The sequence below is a fragment of the Sapajus apella genome, unplaced genomic scaffold, assembly GCF_009761245.1.
Source record: "Sapajus apella isolate SASKATOON/1434 unplaced genomic scaffold, GSC_monkey_1.0 scaffold47, whole genome shotgun sequence".
In the NCBI taxonomy this organism is placed as follows: Eukaryota; Metazoa; Chordata; class Mammalia; order Primates; family Cebidae; genus Sapajus; species Sapajus apella.
Window position 1 is genome coordinate 12,880,208 of NW_022436987.1, and position 20,163 is coordinate 12,900,370.

Sequence of the window (20,163 nt, forward strand, 5' to 3'; positions counted from 1 at the left end):
TAAAGTAAGACAACAAAAGAGTTTGCTGCATCAATTGTCTTTCACAAAAAATTTCTCTGTGGCAGGTGATGCTTTATGACAGTGTTTCATCCACAGTAGAACTTCTTTCAAAACTGGAGTCAGTCCTCTTAAACTCTGCTGCTGCTTTATCAGCTGAGTTTATGGAATATTCTAAGTCCTTTGTTGTCATCTCAACAATGTTTATAGCGTCTTCACCAGGAATATATTTCATCTCAAGAAACCACTTTCTTTGCTTATCCATAAGAAGCAACTCCTCATCTGTTCACGTTTGATCATGAGATTGCAGCAATTCAGTCACATCTTCGGGCTCTACTTCTAATTCTAGCTCTCTTGCTATTTTCATCACATCTGCAGTTACTTCCTCCACTGAAGTCTTGAACCCCTTAAAGTCATTCATGAGAATTGGAATAAACTTCTTTTAAACTCCCGTTAATGTTGCTATTTTGACCTCTTCCCATAAATCACAAATGTTCTTAGTGACATCTAGAATGGCGAATTCTTTCCAGAAGGTTTCAATTGACTTTGCACAGATTGATCAGAGGAATAATCACTATCTATGGAAGCTATAGCTTTATGAAATGTATTTCTTAAAGAATACGACTTGAAAGTCAAAATGACTCCTTGGTCCATGGGCTTCAGAATGGATGCTGTGTTAGCTGGCAGGAAAACAACATTCATCTCCTTGTACATCTCTATCAGAGCTCTTGGGTGACCAGGTGCATTGTCAATGAGCAGTAATATTTTGAAAGGAATCACTTTTTCTGAGCAGTAGATCTCAACAGTGGGCTTAAAATATTCAGTAAACCATGCTATAAACAGATTTGCTGTAATCTAGGCTTTGTTGTTCCATTTCTACAGCACAGTCAGAGTAGCTTTAGTCTGATTCTTAAGGGCTCTGGGATTTTCAGAATGGTAAGTGAGTATTGGCCTCAACTTAAAGTCACTAGCTGCATTAGCCCTTAACCAGAGAGGCAGCCTGTCCTTTGAAGCTTTGAAGCCAGGTATTGACTTCTCTCTAGCTATGAAAATCCTCAATGGCATCTTGTTTCAATAGAAGGCTGTTTCATCTGCATTGAAAATCTTTTGCTTAGTGTAGCCACCTTCATCAGTGATTTTCGCTAGATCTCCTGGATAACTTGCTGCAGCTTCTCCTCAGCATTTGCTGCTTCACCTGCACTTTTACGTTGTAGAGACAGCTACTTTCCTTAAACCTCATGAACCAGCTTCAGCTAACTTCAGACTTTTCTTCTTCAGCTTTCTAATCTCTCTTAGCCTTCGTAGAATTGAACCTCTGGATTAGGCTCTGGCTTAAGGGAATGTTGTGGCTAGTTTCATCTTCTATCCAGACCACCCAAACTTTCCATCAGTAGTAAGGCTGTTTTGCTTTCTTATCATTCATTTGTCCACTGGAGTAGCACTTTCAATTTCTTTTTAGAGCTTTTCCTTTGCATTATTCAAACTTGGCTGGCTATTTGGCACAAGAAGCCTAGCTTTTGGCCTATCTCAGCTTTTGACATAACTTCCTCACTAAGCGTAATCATTTCTAGCTTTTGATTTGAAATGAGAGACATGAAACTCTTCCTTTTGCTAGACCACTTAGAGACCATTGTAGGGTTATTAATTTGCCTAATTTCAATGTTATTGTGTCTCAAGGAATAGAGAACCCTGAGGGGAGAGGGAGGGAGGGAGAGAGAGAGAGAGAGAAAGAGAGAGATGGGAGACTGGCCAGTCAGAACACAGGAAATATTTATCAATTAAGTTTGCCATCTTATATGGGTGTGATTTGTGGTGCCACAAAACAGTTATAATAGTAGCATCAGAGATCAATGATCACAGGTCACCATAACAGATATAATAATAACGACAATTTGAAATATTGCTAGAATAACCAAAATATGACACAGAGACACTAAGTGAGCATATGCTGTTGGAAAAATAGCACGGGTTGCCATAAACTTGAATTTGAAAAAAAATGCAGTATCTGCAAAATGCAATAAGGCAAAACGCAGTCGAACGAGACATGTCTTCATATCCTATATGGAGTGCCTTCCTACTCACTGCCTAATCTGGGAATCTTATTCACGTATTTCTTATTCCAATCTGTGGCTTTCTCAAAAAAATGTTTGAGGCACCTAAGACACACCTACAACAGAACCCTTAAAAATAAAGAAAAAATACATATAGTATAATGAAGAAAGGAAATAGCTATACCCCCAAGCCCAGGTAAAGGATTCGCCTAGAATTGAACACTAAATTTAGCCGAGCTCCCTGGCAGTCAGAGCAAAAGAGAAAACGTGAAGGGTTTTATGACTCATCATTTACTAACAGAAATGTAGACGGGCGTACTAGGAGACACCTGCTTGTTCTAAGCCCTGAAACATGAGAGGAATTTCCCACGCGGGATCCTGTATCGCTCCAAGTGTGAGATGCGAATGGGAGAGAGTGAGAGGAGACCCCCATTAGTCTCCGTGTTTACCGTCTGCTCTCCAGGAGGAACTCTATGTCCACAGGAGCAGGTGCGATGTGGGCTCCTTATTGGTCCTTCTGGGGGCCAACACTCAGCCTCCCTGGACTGTGGGACTGCAGGGGGCAGTGTGGGGACAGCACTCCACACTCCCCTAAGGCCTCCCCTAGTGCCCTCTGTACCCGCTGGTGGCCAAGAAAGGTCGGAGTGGCCAGATCTGGCTACAAGGGCACCTCCATGCTGCCTCGCGAGGTGGGGCCTATGCCCACGCTGCCTGCTGCTTAGGGGGCTTATGGAAGGTTTATGGAAGTCCAGTGCTGTCGAGGACAGTGAGACTGATCCAGTGCTGCAAACTCTAAGACCTCAGGCAAGATTCCTTCCCCCTGAATCACAGCTCCTCATCTAGAGAGTGGCGTGATAACACCACTGGGCTAGCACGAGGTTTAAATGGGACAGTGGATGAAAAGTCCCAGAAGCAGGGCCTGCCCAAGACTCAGGAAGCTGTTGTCATCCCTCGTCTTGTAACCAGAGTTAGGCAGGAAAGTCGCAGCTCTGGCTGGAGCCCCACTCATTGTGCGACCTTGGGTGCCTTTCCCTCCCAAGCCCTGAAGCAGGCAGGGGGTCACGTGGAAAACCCTGCGAGTGTGGGAACGGGAAGTCCCCTTCACCTCGAGGACGTGTCTCGCACTGACTGGAGGCCAAGCCAGCTGTGTGGTGCATGGTTCCACTAGGCTGTCCTTGGCTCCTGGTCACTTAACAATCAAGTGGTAGCAGGAGCAGAAAAAACTAGAGGGAAGGCCTAAAACTGAACACACTTCTTCCTTTAACTGTTGCTCTGTTCCCCTTCCCACCTCCCTCACCTCTTGGTCATTGGTGAAAAACAAAAATTCTGTGTTTGGATTTTTGTGCAGAGCCGCCTTGGCCAACTCCCGGAATGCCAGTGTGCGAGAAAGCCGGCAGTCTTGGGGTTTTGCTTTGGATCGGGGGAAGTCCTAGGCACCTGGCCTTTTCCTCCACACCCTTCAATCCTGTCTTACTTCCTGGAGTGTGTCATTACAGTCCCCATTTTAAGAATGATGGACTGCATCTCCAAGAGATTACTAGCCCACAGTCATATGGTTCGCGGCTGGGCTGGGATTCAAACTCAGGTCTCTGAAGCCAAGTCCAGGCCTCTCTTCCTTCCACCATGCTGCCTGCTTCTTAGCACCTACTGTGGTCCACTATGCATTGGGCCTGCCTAGCACGTGGGTCTCATCCAGCCCCATGGATCCCAAATCCCAGGGTTGCCTGGTGGCATCAGAGCCACCTGGGGCACAATTCAAAGGTGAATTTCTGTTCCCACCCATAACTACTGAGCCCGAGTCTCTGAGCTCTGCACTTGGATTTCTCCTCAGTCACTCTCCCCAGCACCGTCCCTCCCCTGCCATCCTGCCCATCACACCAGTTCTGCCCACTCCTGCCTCCTTTGTTCCCCACCAGCCACCACCAGGAAAGGATTCTTACTCCCAGCTCTCTTCCACCCTTCCCAGGGGCATGGGTTTAGCCCCCACCAGGGCCTCCTTCCTACTAAATCCAGAGACAACTCCTCTGGCCCCATCCCACGAGACCCCTCTGAGGCTGTCTCCTCAGGGAACACCCTCTCCGCCTTTTACCGCAGGACAGAGGCTGGCCATCACGGGACACTGGTCACCTGCTGCTGGGCCAGGCTCAGCCTCACTCACACTCCATGGGCTGAGCATGGGAAGGACAATGGTAGTGTTTTGTACCTCAAACTCCTAGGCATCTCACAGTTCAGCAGTTCCCATTCCATAACTAGAAGATTCTAGGCTTTTCTGTATCAGAGACACTCTGATCCTAAACTCTTGGAGAGGACCAGGGAGGGAGGGCCCATCGGGGCTTCAAGGTGAGAGGCTCTGTGTGGGGATTCAGTGGTGTGTTTGAACACCTCCTTCTTGCTCTCTGTGTATTATTTAATTTCCCTGTTACAACCACTGGGAGGCAGACAATGAAGGCTCAGAAAGGGACAGTGACTTGACCACGGTCACCCAGTTGAGTCAGGCCTAAAACACAGGCAGGTGTGACGTCATGATCCCACCTTTTCTGCTCCAGCCACTGCCTCCTCTGACGGGACTCCCGATGCTTTGCTTGGATCTTGAAGACAGGTGGGCCTGAGGGATCAGAGAGTCCTGGGGGGCTGGAGGGGTACTACTGCCTGAGCCAAGACTTGATGAGGAAATCGCCACGCTGGAGCCCAGATGCTGATGCTTCCGGAGAATGTGGTTCCCCTCTCTGGTCCTGCTGAGAGCTGTGCACCCCTGGGCCACTTCCTCCCTGCACTGTGCCTCTGTCTCTCCATTCCCACCTGCCAGGCAGCTTTTGCAACCTCCTCCGAGGACCTCCTCCAACAGCGCTCTAGGCTTCTAATGATCAGGTTTCCACAAGCCCAAGGTGCCACCGATGTAAGACGTGCGGATACAGGAAGAAATACTATTTCAAGATGTGTGCATTTTATATGTTTCAACTTCCAAAAATAAATATGCATCTTGGGATGAAAGTACCATGGGAACCCCTGCCACCTCGGGATGGGCCAGCCCAGCTGTTGCAGAAGCTCTTCCTGGATATGACCAGGTCTAGGGTCCAGAGAATGAATTCAGTGAAGTGGTCAGTTGTCTCTCTGGGTGTCTGCACTCCCTCAGGCACTGCCTTTTCTGACCCTGGCTCTCCCCCTTCTCAGATTGGATCCTGAGATGGAGAGTGTCAGTTTGGAGATGCAGGGGGCTCCTGAGCTGGGCTGGCTTAGCCCCTTACCTTGACTATCACCTTCCTCCGGGTCTGGGACAGTCCCAAGGAAAGGGCACACCCTGGGCTAATAAAGGAGTGACCATCTGTGGCGTGGAAAATGATCAGGGCCCGAGGTTGATTCTCAGCTCAGAGAACATGTGCCCAGAGGACTCAGCCAGACATTGGTTCCCTGGGAGATGGCTGGTACACACACATGCACACACCTACACCCACACACAGCCCCCACACCACTCCACACATGTACACACCCACACCCACACACAGAACCCACCACACCACCCACACATGCACACACCCACACCTACATACAGCCCCCACACCACCCCACACATGCACACACCCACACCTACGTACAGCCCCCACACCACCCCACACATGCAATGTACACACACACCCACGCACAGACCCCCACACACCACCCCACACATGCACATGTACACACCCACACTTGTGTAGCCCCCCACACACCACCCCACATGTGTCTCCATAGATACACACCCACACACCGCAAACCACATATAGCCCCATATACACAAGCATACATATCACACACCACACGTAGCCACACACACACACACACACACACACACTACCCCACACATCTCCACACATACCATACCATAGCATCACACACACACACACACAAATACACACCGAAACCACACAAAGCTATACACACACACCACTCCATACCTGCCGCCATACACACACACAAACACCCCATATATGTCCACATACACACACACGAATCACATACAGCACACGTAGCGACCATTTACACAAACTTGTGCACAAGCCTAGAGTCAGATCATGTAGACAGGACACACCTATCCCACACTGACTCTGCCTGCCCCCCCAGTACTCCCCCCGGCGCAGACTTCCCCAAGCAGGCTCCCACACAGCCGTGTTCCTGGCACACGCTCACACACACTCTGCTCACACCCGCCATGGAGCACCTTGGGGAGCTCCTACCGCCCACTGCCCCTGCGCCGGTGCAGCGTCTGGCACCCAGACACAGCAGCTCGGGGACCGGGGCTCCTGGGCCTCATGGTGCAGGCATTTACTGACAGAACAAAAAAGGGATTGGACCCCTGTCCATCCCATTTCTTCCCTGCCCTCCCTACCTCCCAGCTCCCAGCCGGCTGGGCACACTGTGGGCATTCCCAGCCCGGGGAAGTCCAGAGGAGGTTAATTCAGTTTCCAAACCCAACTCAACTGACAATTTATTTAGGACAATTGGCCATCCCGCCTGCTCTGCATCACTGACTCCGCATGGATTAACTCAAAGCCTACACACCCCTGCTGGGCAGATTTAATTAGGCAGAAAAACTGACCTGAAGCCTCTGGGGGCCTGGGGCCTGGACGTCAGCCAGGGCTCCCCTGATTAGCTATCACATGCCCCCACTGCCTGCAGCCCTGCCCTGCCTCAGAATCCTCAGAAAGGGCCAATTCAACCCTCACTGTACCCATGATGAAACTGAGGCCCAGAGAGGGGAAGAAACTCGCCAAGGTCACACAGCAAGTGAGCAGCCGCACGGGAATGTTGGTCCCTGCACCACGTTACAACCGTCGCCTTGTTCCTGAAACGCCAGACTGCACGAACACAGCTCCCTAAGGCAAACCCCCGAACAGCTCCCATCCGAAAGGCAAGCACAATTTTCTACAGATGACTGTGGCATAAATAATTCATAAATGAAAGTCATAGCACATATTGGTCATTTTAATAGATAGTAAATTGCCTTTCTGATTTATGGTTTCAGGGGTGGGGTTATGATAAAAATAACTTGGTGATTTATAAAACATTCTCTTAAGTCAACAGATCGTTAGTAGGTTTGTCTGACTTTACAGCCAACAGCTTCACCACCCTGGTTACCATAGAAATGGGATGCCTTGCTCTGTTGCCATGGCAGCCACTTTCTAGAACACAATTGGTGGGTCTCTCACGGTTTGTGATTTGGTTTTGGGGGAAAAAAAAAGGCCAGAAACTACCAGCTTGGGTTTATGTCGCATTGTCAGACGATCTCTCCTATGTTGTCTTGAAATTCTACAGGGTGGCAACTGCCATGGCCAGGCTGGGTGACAGTTGCCTGAGGGCTGCCCAGCAGAGCTCCGTCTGTGCCCCTAGTCAGACCAGCAGCTCAGGAGGGACTAGCCTCCCAGCAGGCCTGGATCCTGGGTGTGGTGGGACTCAGCTGCTGCAGGGATGGGGTGCAGAAGGGAGACAAAGTCTGTCAGGTGACACACAATCACGAAGCCCACAGGTGATGGACATAGCCTAGGGTCAGGAAATCCAGGAGATGGCAGCCTGAGCAGGGAAGGCGGAGGAGGCAGAGGCGAGGCGGGCTGGAGCTGCCTGTCCTGTGGGAGGGGGACAGACACTGAGTCAGTTGCACCTGGGGCCTGGAGAGAGAGGTCTGCAGGGAGCTGCCAGGCACAGCCAGGCCTGCATGTGCTCACAGTGCGGATGCTGTGCTGTTATCGCTGCCACATCATCTGTGTGTGCCGACTGTGTACGCACGAGTGATGTGTGTGCACCTTGCAGTGCGTTTCTGGTGGTGTGCAGTGCTGTGTCTCAGCAAGCGCTGCATGGGCTCCTTGTTTACTGTGTGGTGGGGACACTATTGTAGTTTGTGAGCCATGTGCACAGTGTCTGTGCTTAGATAATGGGTGAGACCTGTGCTCTGGGTCACTGTGTGTGTTTATGGTCTGTGGGTGACGCTTCCATGTCTCTGGGTGGCTTGGATTGGGAGGCAGATAGCTCATGTGGGAAGCAGCCACTGCTCTTGCCTGTGACCCTACAGCCCCAGGGGTGACAGCCCAGTGTTGCCACAGAGGCTTCTCTGAGGCTTGCCAGGCAGAGGGTCCCTCTGCTGTTGACTTTATACCTTGCTAGATAGGGGCAGGGTCCCCACCCAAGGGGCTGCTCTGACCCCGGTGGCTAGCAGGTTCTGGGCAATGAGGCCTCAGAAGCATTCAGGTGTGGTTGGCTCCAGCCTTTGGATCCAGGTACCCCTGCTCTCTCCATCACTGGGGACAGGCATGACCTGCTCTTAGGGACTCTGGGATATGCCTGCTAAGCACTAGACAGAGCCATCTAGATACAATCAGGGGCCAGCTCTTCAGTGGGTGGGGCTGGGTTTTTAAACCCAGGAGCTTTGGTGATTCTGGCAGTGGAAAGAGCTAGGTTCTAGAGTTCAATACACTTGGGAGGCCAAGTTGGGTGGATCACCTGAGGTCAGGAGTTCAAGACCAGCCAGGCTAACATGGTGAAACTCCATCTCTACTAAAAAATACCAAAAAGAAAAAAAAAAAAAATAGCCAGATGTGGTGGCAGGCACCTGTAGTCCCAGCTACTCAGGAGGCTGAGGCGGAGAATCACTTGATCCCTGGAGGTAGAGGTTGCAGTGAGCTGAAATTGTGCCATTGCACTCCAGCCTGGGCAACAGAATGAGACTCTGTCTCAAAAAGGAAAAAAAAATTAGCTGGGTGTGATGGCACACGCTTATAATCCCAGCTACTTGGGAGTCTGAGGTGGGAACCTGGGAGGTAGAGGTTGCAGTGAGCCAAGATCATACCACTGCACTCGAGCCTGTGTGACAGAGCAAGACTCCATCTCAAAAAAATAAAAATAAATAAAAATAAAAATAAAAATAAAAAAATAAAAAAAACACTTGGGTCCAAGTATCAGCCTCATCGGGAGCTTTAAATCCTTGGCTTAGTCCCTGAACCTCTCTGTACCTGCATTTCCTCCTTGACGCAATGGGGATATGACCTCATCTCACCAAGTTGATGTGAGGACTGAAGGTGCATAGTAAGTCCTCAAGCTTCGGGAGCTTTTTCCTCTCTCCTTCCTATGCGCAGCCAGCCCTAGAGAACAGACACAAGGGAGCTGGGGCCTCACAGCTCTTGCTCTGGCTGTGCTTATGGCTGACCTCTTCCTGGTCTAGGCTTAAGAGAAAACTGGGGTCTGAGCAGGCTGGGACATCTTCCTCCATAGCTCTCTAAGGGTTCCTTGGAATTTGATGTTGCTGGGGCTGGGGCTCTGCCTGTAACAGAGGAAGACCAGACCTCACAGTAGCAGAAGCCAGGAAGGCAGGCGCCCAGGGAGCCTGAGCAGGGCAGGCGGCCTGGCCTCCACCTCTCCTGGCTCTCCCTGGGGAAGGAGTCTTTGTGCCTGGACCTGGCTTCTGCTGCCTGCTCCCCATCCTCCACTCCTTGGGCACAGGGCCCCAGAGAGGAAAGAATCTAGACAGGCTGTTAATTGATCCCTGAGAAACAAAGATTTTTACCCCCATCTTATAAAGCCTCAGTCTTCCGATCTGGATCTGAACTGAGAGGAGCACTAGAGATGAGTACTCTGAGGGCTGTGGGGCACCTGGGAGTCAGAGGGCTCCCGGGATGTGGGGGTGCCTAGGAGTCAGAGGGCTCCCAGGACATGGGGGTGCCTGGGAGTCAGAGGGCTCCAGGGACATCAGCGCCCTGTCTGGGCTATTCCCAGGAGCCTTCCTGGGCACTAAAGAGCTGGAGTTGGAGATGGGCTTGCTGCCTCCCTTGGGCGCATTTAGAGACTCCTGGGGGAGGCCCTTCAGTTGCTGCCTCCTGTGGGCCATGGCTGTGAATGGAGCCTCACCTCAGGGGAAGGGCCACTTAGCAGGGCCCTGAAGGATGAATGGGATTTTTCCAGACAGAGATTGGCAGGAACACTCTCCAGTAGAAGGAACAGCAGATGCAAAACCACGGAGGTGGGGAGACACTCTGTGGTCAGAAATGGCAGAGGGGGGCACATGGCAAGAATGTTGGGTGCATGCAGGGAGAGGACCCTGGGGAATGAAATGAGGCCAGGGCGTGGAGAGCCTCGTGTGCCAGGCTGGGGGATTTGGGCTTTCTCTGCAGGCTGCATGGGCAGAGTTGGGATTCCAGTTGACAGCTCTCTCTGGTCAAGACTGAAGCTAAAATCTGCTTTGATGGCAGAGACCCTGCCTGGAGAGTCCCCTATGAACAGTGGGTACAGTAGAGGATGGATGTTGGAAGGTTAGGGAATGGGATGTCCTGGCTGAAGGGGCAGTGGGGAGGGGAGACGCCTCCAGCCTCCAGCCAGGATTGAGAGCCAGGTATTCAGTGGGCCCTGCCTCTTGGCACCCCTCGGACACCCACGGTGTGTTTGTTCCTCTTCTCTCATACAAAGGCCAGCACAGGGGGCGCAGCTGGGGGACCTGCCCTGCCCTTAGGGAGTCTGGGCTGTGAACGCCAAGCTCCAGGATGAGGCCTCCCAGGTAGAATCTGAGGCCAGATACCCAGCAGACCAGGGTGTGTGTTTTAACTTCAAGAGCCTTGGCGACTCTGGTGATGGAGAGAACTCTGGAGCTCAATAAACTTGGGCCAACATGGCGGCCTCTTCCTGTTGCTTCCATGTTGCTTTCCTGGTCTACCTCTGTGACGCCCCAGGTCTGACCTTTCTGGATCTGGAAGCCTTTCTGGATCTTTAATCCTCTACCCTGCCTCTCTGAAATGCACACAAATTACTTTGACCTTTTTCCAGCTTCCTCTAGTTCACAGGGCTGAGGGTTCAGCTTTTCACTCCACTACATTGTACGTGTCTCTGAATGTACCTTCACCTGAGTTAGGCAGGGAGCTCCCTGAGGCTGCAGTGGGGCCTTATTCAACTCTGTGCCAGGCAGAACCTGGTGCCTGGTAAGGAATGAATGGATGGGTTGCAGGGATGGATGGGAGGGCGGGCGGGAGGGACACAGGAAAGAGGGAATGAGAGAAAGAAATAAGAAAAGAGAAGGGAAGGGAAGAAGAATGAATGGATGTATGGATGGAAAGAAGGGAGGGAGGGAGAGAGAAAAGAAGAGAGGGAGGATAAGTGGCTGGATGGGCGTATGAACGGATTTAAGAAAGGATGAATGGACGGCAGGGAAGGAGAGCAGAAAGGAGGAAGGGAGGATGATGCGCTGATAGGCCAGGTGTGGCTCTCACCTGTAATCCCAGCACTTTGGGAGGTCAAGACAGGAGGCTTGCCTGAGGCAAGGAGTTCAAAACTAGCCTGGATAACATAAAGAGACCCCATCTCTACAAAGTAAAAATAAATAAAGAAATAAAAATTTAAAAACAGAAAGGAGGGGCAGGTGGATGGAAAGAAGGATGCGTATGGACCGCACTTGATAGTGGCTTAGGAGACAGTTTTCTGAAAATTGCACAATGCTCTAGAACCAGCAGGACTAGTAGTGTCCCGTCGGCATAGCTTGGGCAGATCTCTTCCTGCATCTGGGCCTCAGGTCCCCATTCATAGCATGTGGTGTCTCGGAGCAGATCATATGCAAAGGCTGCTCTCACTCTGTCATTCTGAGGTGCCAGCTTTGTCGCTTCCCTTTGCTCCAAACTTCCCCCAACACAGAATGTGGTTTGGAAGGTCCACATGATACTTGGTTTTCAGATCCTGCCAGGTTGCATGTCAGGCCCTGTGACCACAGTTAATCCAAACCAGACTGTTCTGGACTTGCAGGGACCCCCTGGGTGGGGGAAGGGCATCACTGCCACCAAGGCGGCCTCTAGGGGCAGCATGGCTGCCTCCTGCACTGACTGACACGGTGCGACCTCGGGCCTCCTCCAAGTGACCTATGAGGGCAGGTCAGAGAACAAAGGTGTCACCCCTTACAGTCTGTAACCCAGAGCTGCCTCCTGGAGATGGCGCTGCTTTGGCCATGGCTAGGCAGGGAGAATGGGGACCCAGAGGGGTGTGGTGCAGGGAGGACATGCAGGCAGGAGTGACTATCTGGGCCCCTGGTAGAGGACAGACTGGCAGGGGCCCATCTGCCCAGAGCAGGGCCAAGGGAAGCCACAGTATATTAGAATCCCAGTGGGCCTGGCAGGAGACTGTAAGAAGAGACCTTGTCCCAGAATCCAGTCTGTGCAGGAAGGTTTGAAACTCAGAAAGCTGCCCGATTCCGTCTGCTTGGTACTCATGCCTGCTGCAGGCTTGAGAAGCCCAGAGGATCATTAGATGGGGCCTCCAAACCAAACCAAAGGGTTTCCCGAACCTTTCTGCAGGGAGCCCAGGGCCAGAGCAGGTGGTTCTGAACAGGCAGGGCGATCCTGGCCATTTCCTTCTCACTGGTGCTGTCTGAGTGAGTAGGTGCCCACACATATTTGGGAGGCCCCGGGCCTCCTGCAGCTTCTTCCTCCCTCCTACTTGCACCCCTACCCTAGAGCTGGAAAGGAGTCAAGCAGAGCCTGTGGGTCACGGTGCCTTTGGGAACCCTGTTCCAATTCTCCTCCTGATACCTGAACCCTCAAACAGTCTCTCTGACAAAACATCATTCAGCCTCTTTTTGAGTACCTCCAAGGACAGGGAGCTCATAGTAGTGAGTTCCTCATGGTAGTGAGTTCCCTGTCCTTGGAGGTACTCAAATAGAGGCTGAATGATCTTTTGTCAGAGATCTTTTGGCAAAATGATCTTTTGCAGTGCAAGTTCCTAGAAGACAGAGAGGGGGTAAATTTTAAAAGGCTAAGACCATGGGGAAGACATACATTTTCTTCAGCTCTAGGCAGGATGGAACCTGAAAGAGACCACACGAGGGAGGCACAGACCCATGAAAAAGAGCAAAGAGACTGGAGTAGGGAGAACGAATAGAGATCTGGCCTCTGAGGGGCTTCATTCCACTACAGCTGCCCCCTCTCATTTCTTTGCAAACTGCAGCCCCAGCAGGCGGTGTCACTTTTATTGGGCAGGGTAGCTAAATGCCTTCACAAATCCACTTCAAATCAGTGGCTAAACACAATGGAAGTTTGTTTCCCACTCAAGTGACAGTTCAATGTGGGTATTTAGCGGATGTCTTTTCAGGGATCCAGGCTCCTTCCCTCTGTAGCTCTGCTAGTGGCTGGGGCTTCCACATATAGCTGGGATAGGGGGAGGAAGAGAGCATGGAAGATGGGGGAGGAGGGTTCTAGAGCCCACCCTGGCAGTCGTGCACGCCCCTCGTGGAGGGAAATGTGGCATGTCGTGCTGCAGGGGGCCTGGAGCAGGCATCTTGCCCACGGCCCCCGCCCCACCTGGCCCTGGCACTGGACAGGCAACCCAGCCTTCTCCACTCCCCACTCTGGGTGGGCCTCCCCCTGACACTGTGTCTTTCTCCCCACAGTATGTGGCCTTCGCTTCCCTCTTCTTCATTCTGGTCTCCATCACCACCTTCTGCCTGGAGACCCATGAGCGCTTCAACCCCATCGTGAACAAGACAGAGATCGAGAACGTTCGAAATGGCACACAGGTGCGCTACTACCGGGAGGCGGAGACGGAGGCCTTCCTCACCTACATCGAGGGCGTCTGCGTGGTCTGGTTCACCTTCGAGTTCCTCATGCGTGTCATCTTCTGCCCAAACAAGGTAGAGTTCATCAAGAACTCGCTCAACATCATTGACTTTGTGGCCATCCTGCCCTTCTACCTGGAGGTGGGGCTGAGCGGCCTGTCCTCCAAGGCCGCCAAGGACGTGCTGGGCTTCCTGCGCGTCGTCCGCTTCGTGCGCATCCTGCGCATCTTTAAGCTGACCCGCCACTTTGTGGGCCTCCGGGTCCTGGGCCACACGCTCCGCGCCAGCACCAACGAGTTCCTGCTGCTCATCATCTTCCTAGCCCTGGGCGTGCTCATCTTCGCCACCATGATCTACTACGCTGAGAGGATAGGGGCACAGCCCAACGACCCCAGCGCCAGTGAGCACACGCACTTTAAGAACATCCCCATCGGCTTCTGGTGGGCCGTGGTCACCATGACGACCCTGGGCTACGGAGACATGTACCCGCAGACGTGGTCCGGCATGCTGGTGGGGGCTCTGTGCGCGCTGGCGGGCGTGCTCACCATCGCCATGCCCGTGCCCGTCATCGTGAACAATTTCGGGATGTATTACTCCTTAGCCATGGCTAAGCAGAAACTACCAAAGAAAAAAAAGAAGCATATTCCGCGGCCACCGCAGCTGGGATCTCCCAATTATTGTAAATCTGTCGTAAACTCTCCACACCACAGTACTCAGAGTGACACATGTCCGCTGGCCCAGGAAGAAATTTTAGAAATTAACAGAGCAGGTAGGAAACCTCTTAGAGGCATGTCGATCTGACCTTTCACCTCCGCCCCCTGTAGCGATGATTCCAGATCCAGTCAGACTGCTTCCCTAGTTCCGTGGGTGATCCCGGACCCCGCACTCAGTCTCGAGGTGTGGAGCCGGGGGGCCCAGGGAGATGCTGGGCGGCCACATTCAGAAGGCGAGAGAGCCTGCTAGAGGAACCTCACTGGTGCCCCTGGGTAAGGAGGTTGACGCGGTTGGTCTCATGATGTTCTGAAGAGACGACGCGGCCCGCCAGGTTGCCGAGGACTAACTTAGCAGGAGCCGGGACGGGGCTCTGCTCGGCGGGGCCGGAGTCCAGCGTGAGTCTCTGACTCAGGCTACTGACCCGGTGTTGGGACAGGGCGGGGGTGGGTGTGATTTGGAAATGCCAGACAGCCTTTGATCTGGTCCTTACCACGGCTCCCTTCGGGCTGTGTAGACGGCAGAGATGGTGCATGGGATCTGGGCAGGAGGGTCCCTTGCAAAGGCAGGAGCAAGGGTTCTCACCCCCAGCAGAGCCTGTCTCCATAGCTGAGTAGAATTCCTGCCCTGATTCGGGCTGCCCAGCTCGAGGTCCTTCCCAGGAGACGTCTGTAGCCCTCCGTGACGAGCTTACTTACCCCATAGCATGCCGAAACAACTCATCTTACCACCGCTCTAGAGTTTAGCCTTTATCTTTAGGAACCTGTCGGAGTGACTCTAGCTTTCACGTTGTCTGTTTGGGTTGATGGTCGAGTGGGAGTTTCCGGTGACCTGATGGAAGCAGCTGCTGAGCAAAGAACTAGAGGGGGCCGCCACCCTGGGCAGCTTAGATGAAAGCACCATAGACCAGCAACAGCCTCCCACCGAGGGTTCTCCCCGTTTCCGGCGGTAGGGACTGCAGCAGCAATATAGACATCCAACCGGTGTACAACACTTTCCCGTGAATTCACTGGGGGCCGGGAGGGGGGAGGGGGGCATGGAACAATACTAGTCACCGTGGGATATATTCTAATATTCCATGGCTAGTGGTTCGTTATGGGACTATCTCAGTTTTATGAGAACCTGCACATAGCACATAAAGTTGATCATGGGGCTCTGGTCCGAAGATATAAAGCCCATAGTCTACCTCTACCCATGGAATACCACCGACTTATTCTGTGGACACAGGGATTTCAAAGGAACAGATGACCCAGAGAAGAATGACAGCACTGAGTAAGATGGAGTGCCCGGGTGAGCGGGAGGTTGACGTGAGAGTGAGGTGGTATTTAGTCTATGAAGGACCTCCCTGTGCCCAGGTCTGGCAGGGGGCTGCAGTCTAGCTCAGCCCCAGGTGGGGAAGTTTCTCCCTGGTTTGGGTGGCCTCCCCCAGTGGATGATTTTCTTCCCTGCTATTGCGCTCTCTGACCCACCACCCCATCCCGACCCTCTCCTGGCTTTACCCCACAGCTGTGCTGGCCCAAGCACTACCCCCAAGGCCCACTTCTTTGCCCATGGGGGCTTTCACTGGCCCTTTCACCCTGCTCCATACCCTCCCGTTCCTGGGATTTCTGTAGGTACCTGAGAGGAACACGGCCAGGGGTGGGCAGGGGTCTCCGAGGCTGAAACAGGGGGCCCGAGCTCTCTGCTTTAGATTAGCTAGTTACTTGATTTCAGGAGCTACCAGCAGGGCTCTGGGCCTCTAGGGGGAAGGCATGGGCTGGCCCCAGCTTCCATGTGGGCCCAGCAGGAAGAGCTCAGCCCGAGTGGCACCACCATGGCACCACCATGGCACTGCTTGGCCCTTCTTTGCATCCTCCCCAACACTTTTCAGGATTGTTCCCCCACGCACGGGTTCCAGGGGCCCGCCGGTCAGGAATCCCCAGTGGTCTCCAGGCAGGCCCAGACTCCTCTGTGCTCTTGGACGATGACAGTATTACCCTGTCATTTCTTTGCAAACTGCAGCCCCAGCAAGCTATGTCACTTTTATTGGGCAGGGTAACTAAATGCCTTCACAAATCATGTGATGGATGGGTGGGATGCTGAGTTCCCCTGACCCCCAGCCCTGGGAGTGCCGATGTGCGTGTTCAGACGTGCGCACCAGCTAATCCCAGGGACACAGAACCTGTAAAACCCATGCACTCCTGTGGGATTGCCCCTGGGCTTTACAGCCTCCCCCAGCCCTGCTTTTGGGAGCCACCTTGCCCTGGCCCCAGGTTTCAGGGGCCTAGACAGCTCTGGCTTGGACAGTCTCTGTGGCTGAGGAAGTATTGGGGGCCCTCCACAAGCTTGCCTCTGGAGATCGGATGCCTGGATCCCTCCTGCCTCCCCCACATCCCAGCTGTGCTCCCAGGCACTCACTCCCCAGTGGTGTTGGTGCTGTCCTGATATCCTGACCCCAAGGCTCCAGCCTCATCCCTCAGCAGAATACTCCCCCTCCAAAAGCTGGCGTGTGAGACCCCGGCTATCCACCACCAAGAGGGGCTGTGGTCTTTAGGAGCGTCGTCCCCACCTCTCACCCTGGAGTTCTTCCCATTTGCCTTTTTTCCTGCTTGCAGCCATGCCCCTAGATGGACATAGGGTTGAGTGAGTTTGTGAGAGAGTGAGGGGGAGTCCAGGAGCAAGGCGGGTAAATATGGTGGCCCCACAGGAATTGTGAGAGACGAGATGCAGCCCCCTGAGGCGTTTCCAGCCTCACTGCACCCCCAAGGCAGTCTAGTGGTGTCGCCGAAACCTGAGATTCTCCAATTCCACTTTTAAAACCAGAGTTAGGGGCTGCGTGTGGCATGCTGGGCTCTGAGGGCATCCCCCACCCCCCCAGTTCAGCCCCCAGTGGTGCCAGCAGCACCTGCCCCTCACCTCCACTTCTTATTCTCGCCTGAAGCCTGTCTGTGTCTGTCCCAGGGACCATCTGGTCACCTCCTCTGTGCTGTGGCTGGCATGGCCTCAGTGTCTGACGGCTTGTTCTGGGAGGGTGTCAAGGGTCCAGTTCTCACCGGTTGTAGGACCTCTGGGGGTTGACAGGAGGGCACCATAGCACAGCCAGGCACTGCCTGGGGCTCAGGGTCCCAGGAGAATCTGCTCCTCTCCCAGAAAGGGGCTTCCTCCTGCATCTGCAATGGGATGCCCAGACGTCCCGCTCTGGACAGCCCAAAGTGCCTCCTCCGTCCCGCATGTCCAATCGCGTGTGTCTTGTCCATCTCTGCTCCTGTGATGTGGGTCAGTCCTTTGTGGTGCTGTGTCCAGGGCTGCAGGGTCCCATGTCAGTGAGCAGAGGGTGGCCAGGAGGGAGGGGTGGTGGCCGGGCTCCCTTCCTACCCATGGCACCTAGAGCAGCAGTGAGGTCCCAGAGAAATCTCTGTCTGGGCTCCTGGTAGCTACCCCACGGCCCCTGGCTTATCTTTGGCAAAAGGGTCTAAAGTCCCCTATTCCCAGCCCCTCTCCTTCCCCTGCTGGGCTGCAGCAGCTGCCCAGTGAGTGGTGCTATCCATGGGCGGGGAGGGTGCTGGGCAGAGCTGACTAGGCAGCGAGCGGGGCTAAAAGAGTGTCTGCAGGGAGCCAGCTGCAGGGTCAGCAGCGTGGACCCTGAGTGGGGTCCTTGTTGTCCTCAGGTGGGCTATGTGGGAAGTAGCAGAGAAACGAAGTGACGCCGGGGGCCAGGCATGGGTGTTCTTTTCCGTGTTGTTCACATTTTCTCTCTCTCTCTCTCTCCACTAATCATGTTTCTCTCTCTCCTCGTTTTGTTGCATGACTTGTGCTGGTTCTCGTGATTGTTCCCTGCTCGTGTCTCACAGACTGTCCCCATTTAGCCCGGGACTTTTTTCCTGAGTCCCAAGCTGGGCAGATCCCTCGGGGCTAAACCCAAGGAAATGCCCAGCAACCCCCACCCCACCCCAGCCCCGCGTGCGCCCCTCCGGTGCCCGCAGCTGGTGTGAACAGTAAGTACTTTGGCGGTGCCCGAAGACCAGGGCAGAAAAAGCCAGCTCTGCTGGCTGAGGGCCCAACCTTGGGTTCTCCTTGCTCCAAAGTTTAAAAAAAATGACCCTCTCGCGGACACTCATCTCAGCCCATTTCAAGCCTGGAAACCATCTCTGAGACGCTGTTCATGCTGCCATTTCATCTCTGCAGTCCTGTGGGTCTAGTTGGGGACTGGGGGCCCTGGGATGGGGGAGGCAGGATCCCCAGCCTCTGGAAAGCAGGAGGGAACGGAGGCTCCTAGCCACTATCTCATCCAAAGGTTGGGGCAGGGGCAGGAGAGTGGAGAGCCTTGGCAGGGCTGGCACCTTTGGTCCTCTTCACGGGTTCCCCAGATTTATACAGTTGCCCCCTCGTTGGTTTCTCTCTCTTCCAGCCATCTCTCTGGAGTGTGGGGGGAGAATGCCCCCAGTTTCTGAGAGCATCTTAGACCGCAGTTACACTAACAGCCCAGTGGGGCTGGGCCCATTCACAGAGCAAGACTTAAACATCCCCACCAAACTGTTATCCCCTCCTCAAAGGTTAGGGTGGAGAGAAGCTTGCCCTAGGGGTGTCCCGGGAGTCCTCCAAGAGGGAAAGGTGCCGGGCTGTCATCCCTCCAGAAATCCCTGATGGATGTTCCTTGTCCCCTGCCCAAAACCATCCAGAACTTTGGGCTCTCTAGAGGTTGTGGGAGCTAGGAGCCCCTGGGGCCGGGGGCTTGTGGGCAGAGCCAGTGGGCAGGGGCCCCGCATTCAGAGCCAGAGAAGTGTCTCAGGTGGCACCATCTCCATGGAGGCAGAGAGGGGGCACCCTCCCGACCCACCCCCACCCAGGCAAGAACTGCAGGCTGTGGACACCTCCCCACACCTCCTGGCAGAGGATGGCCAACAGAGACACAGCAAGTCCTCACTCCCCTCCCAGAAGGAGACGCTGCCTGGGAGGAGCCACCGTTCTCCCCTTGAGGAAAATTCATGTAGGGTGCTATGGGCCTCAACCCCCACATCGTCATCTGCGTCCTCTCCATACTGTTTCCCTTTCCTCTTCCAACACTTCCTCCCTCAGCCCAGAGACCCTTGGATGGAAGACGGGGCCAGCCAGAGTGGGAGGCAGGACCAGTGTGTCTGTGAGCTCATGTGTGTGCCTGCAGACACACCCCCAGACCCCAGAGACACCCCGGCCCCAGTCACATGGTGTCAGAGTTACCTTGGCAACTGGCCTTTTTGGTTCAGAGTAAATTGGGAAGTGAAGCCCCTGGGATTGTCAAGAAACACACTGTACGTGAAATGCTTTGCCATCTTGTACGAGAGACTTTTTTTTTAAGTTCCAAAATTATGATGGGATTTTTTTGGATTTGCTTTACGAATAAACCTGATTGGTCCATTTCTCTTTCGACTGACTGCCTCTTTGTAGTGACATGATGTGTACACGAGCGGTGATCCCACCCACGTGTACGCCCAGCGTGTGCACATGGGGAAGGATCACTTCTGCGTGTAGTTACATGATGTGAACAAGATCATGGGAGAGTGTTCAGTCGGTGGACATTGTCTCCAGCCTTTCCCCCTCTCCGCTCTTTCAGAGAGCCTCCCCTAGCATGGTCATGGCCAAGTCGGCGTCCCTCTTCCACAAAAGGGCTTGCGCTTGAGGCTCTCACCTTAGATGAAGTATTGGAGTTGGCCCCACCCTGGCCAGGAAGATTCTGCTTTGAGGGCAGAGAGTTTGGGGCAGGTTCCATCCCCAAGAGTGACGAGATGGGGGCGAAGGCCAGTCAGAGCTACCTCTGTCAGCTCCAGCGGCTTCCACAGCTCTGCTCTCAGATCTCGGAGAGATGGAGCTCCTTGCTCTGGCCACGCTTTGTCCCCCATCAGA

The 20,163-nt window shown here is 53.6% G+C and overlaps 1 protein-coding gene across 1 annotated transcript in view; it reads left to right on the forward strand.

Annotated features, from left to right (window-relative positions):
* Positions 1-20,163, forward strand: part of KCNC1 (potassium voltage-gated channel subfamily C member 1) — a 47,829-nt gene that overhangs the window by 22,996 nt on the left and 4,670 nt on the right. The window contains exon 2 of the mRNA XM_032240889.1: positions 13,429-14,362. Coding sequence (XP_032096780.1) covers positions 13,429-14,362 — 934 coding nt within the window. The remainder of the gene's footprint in view (positions 1-13,428; positions 14,363-20,163) is intronic.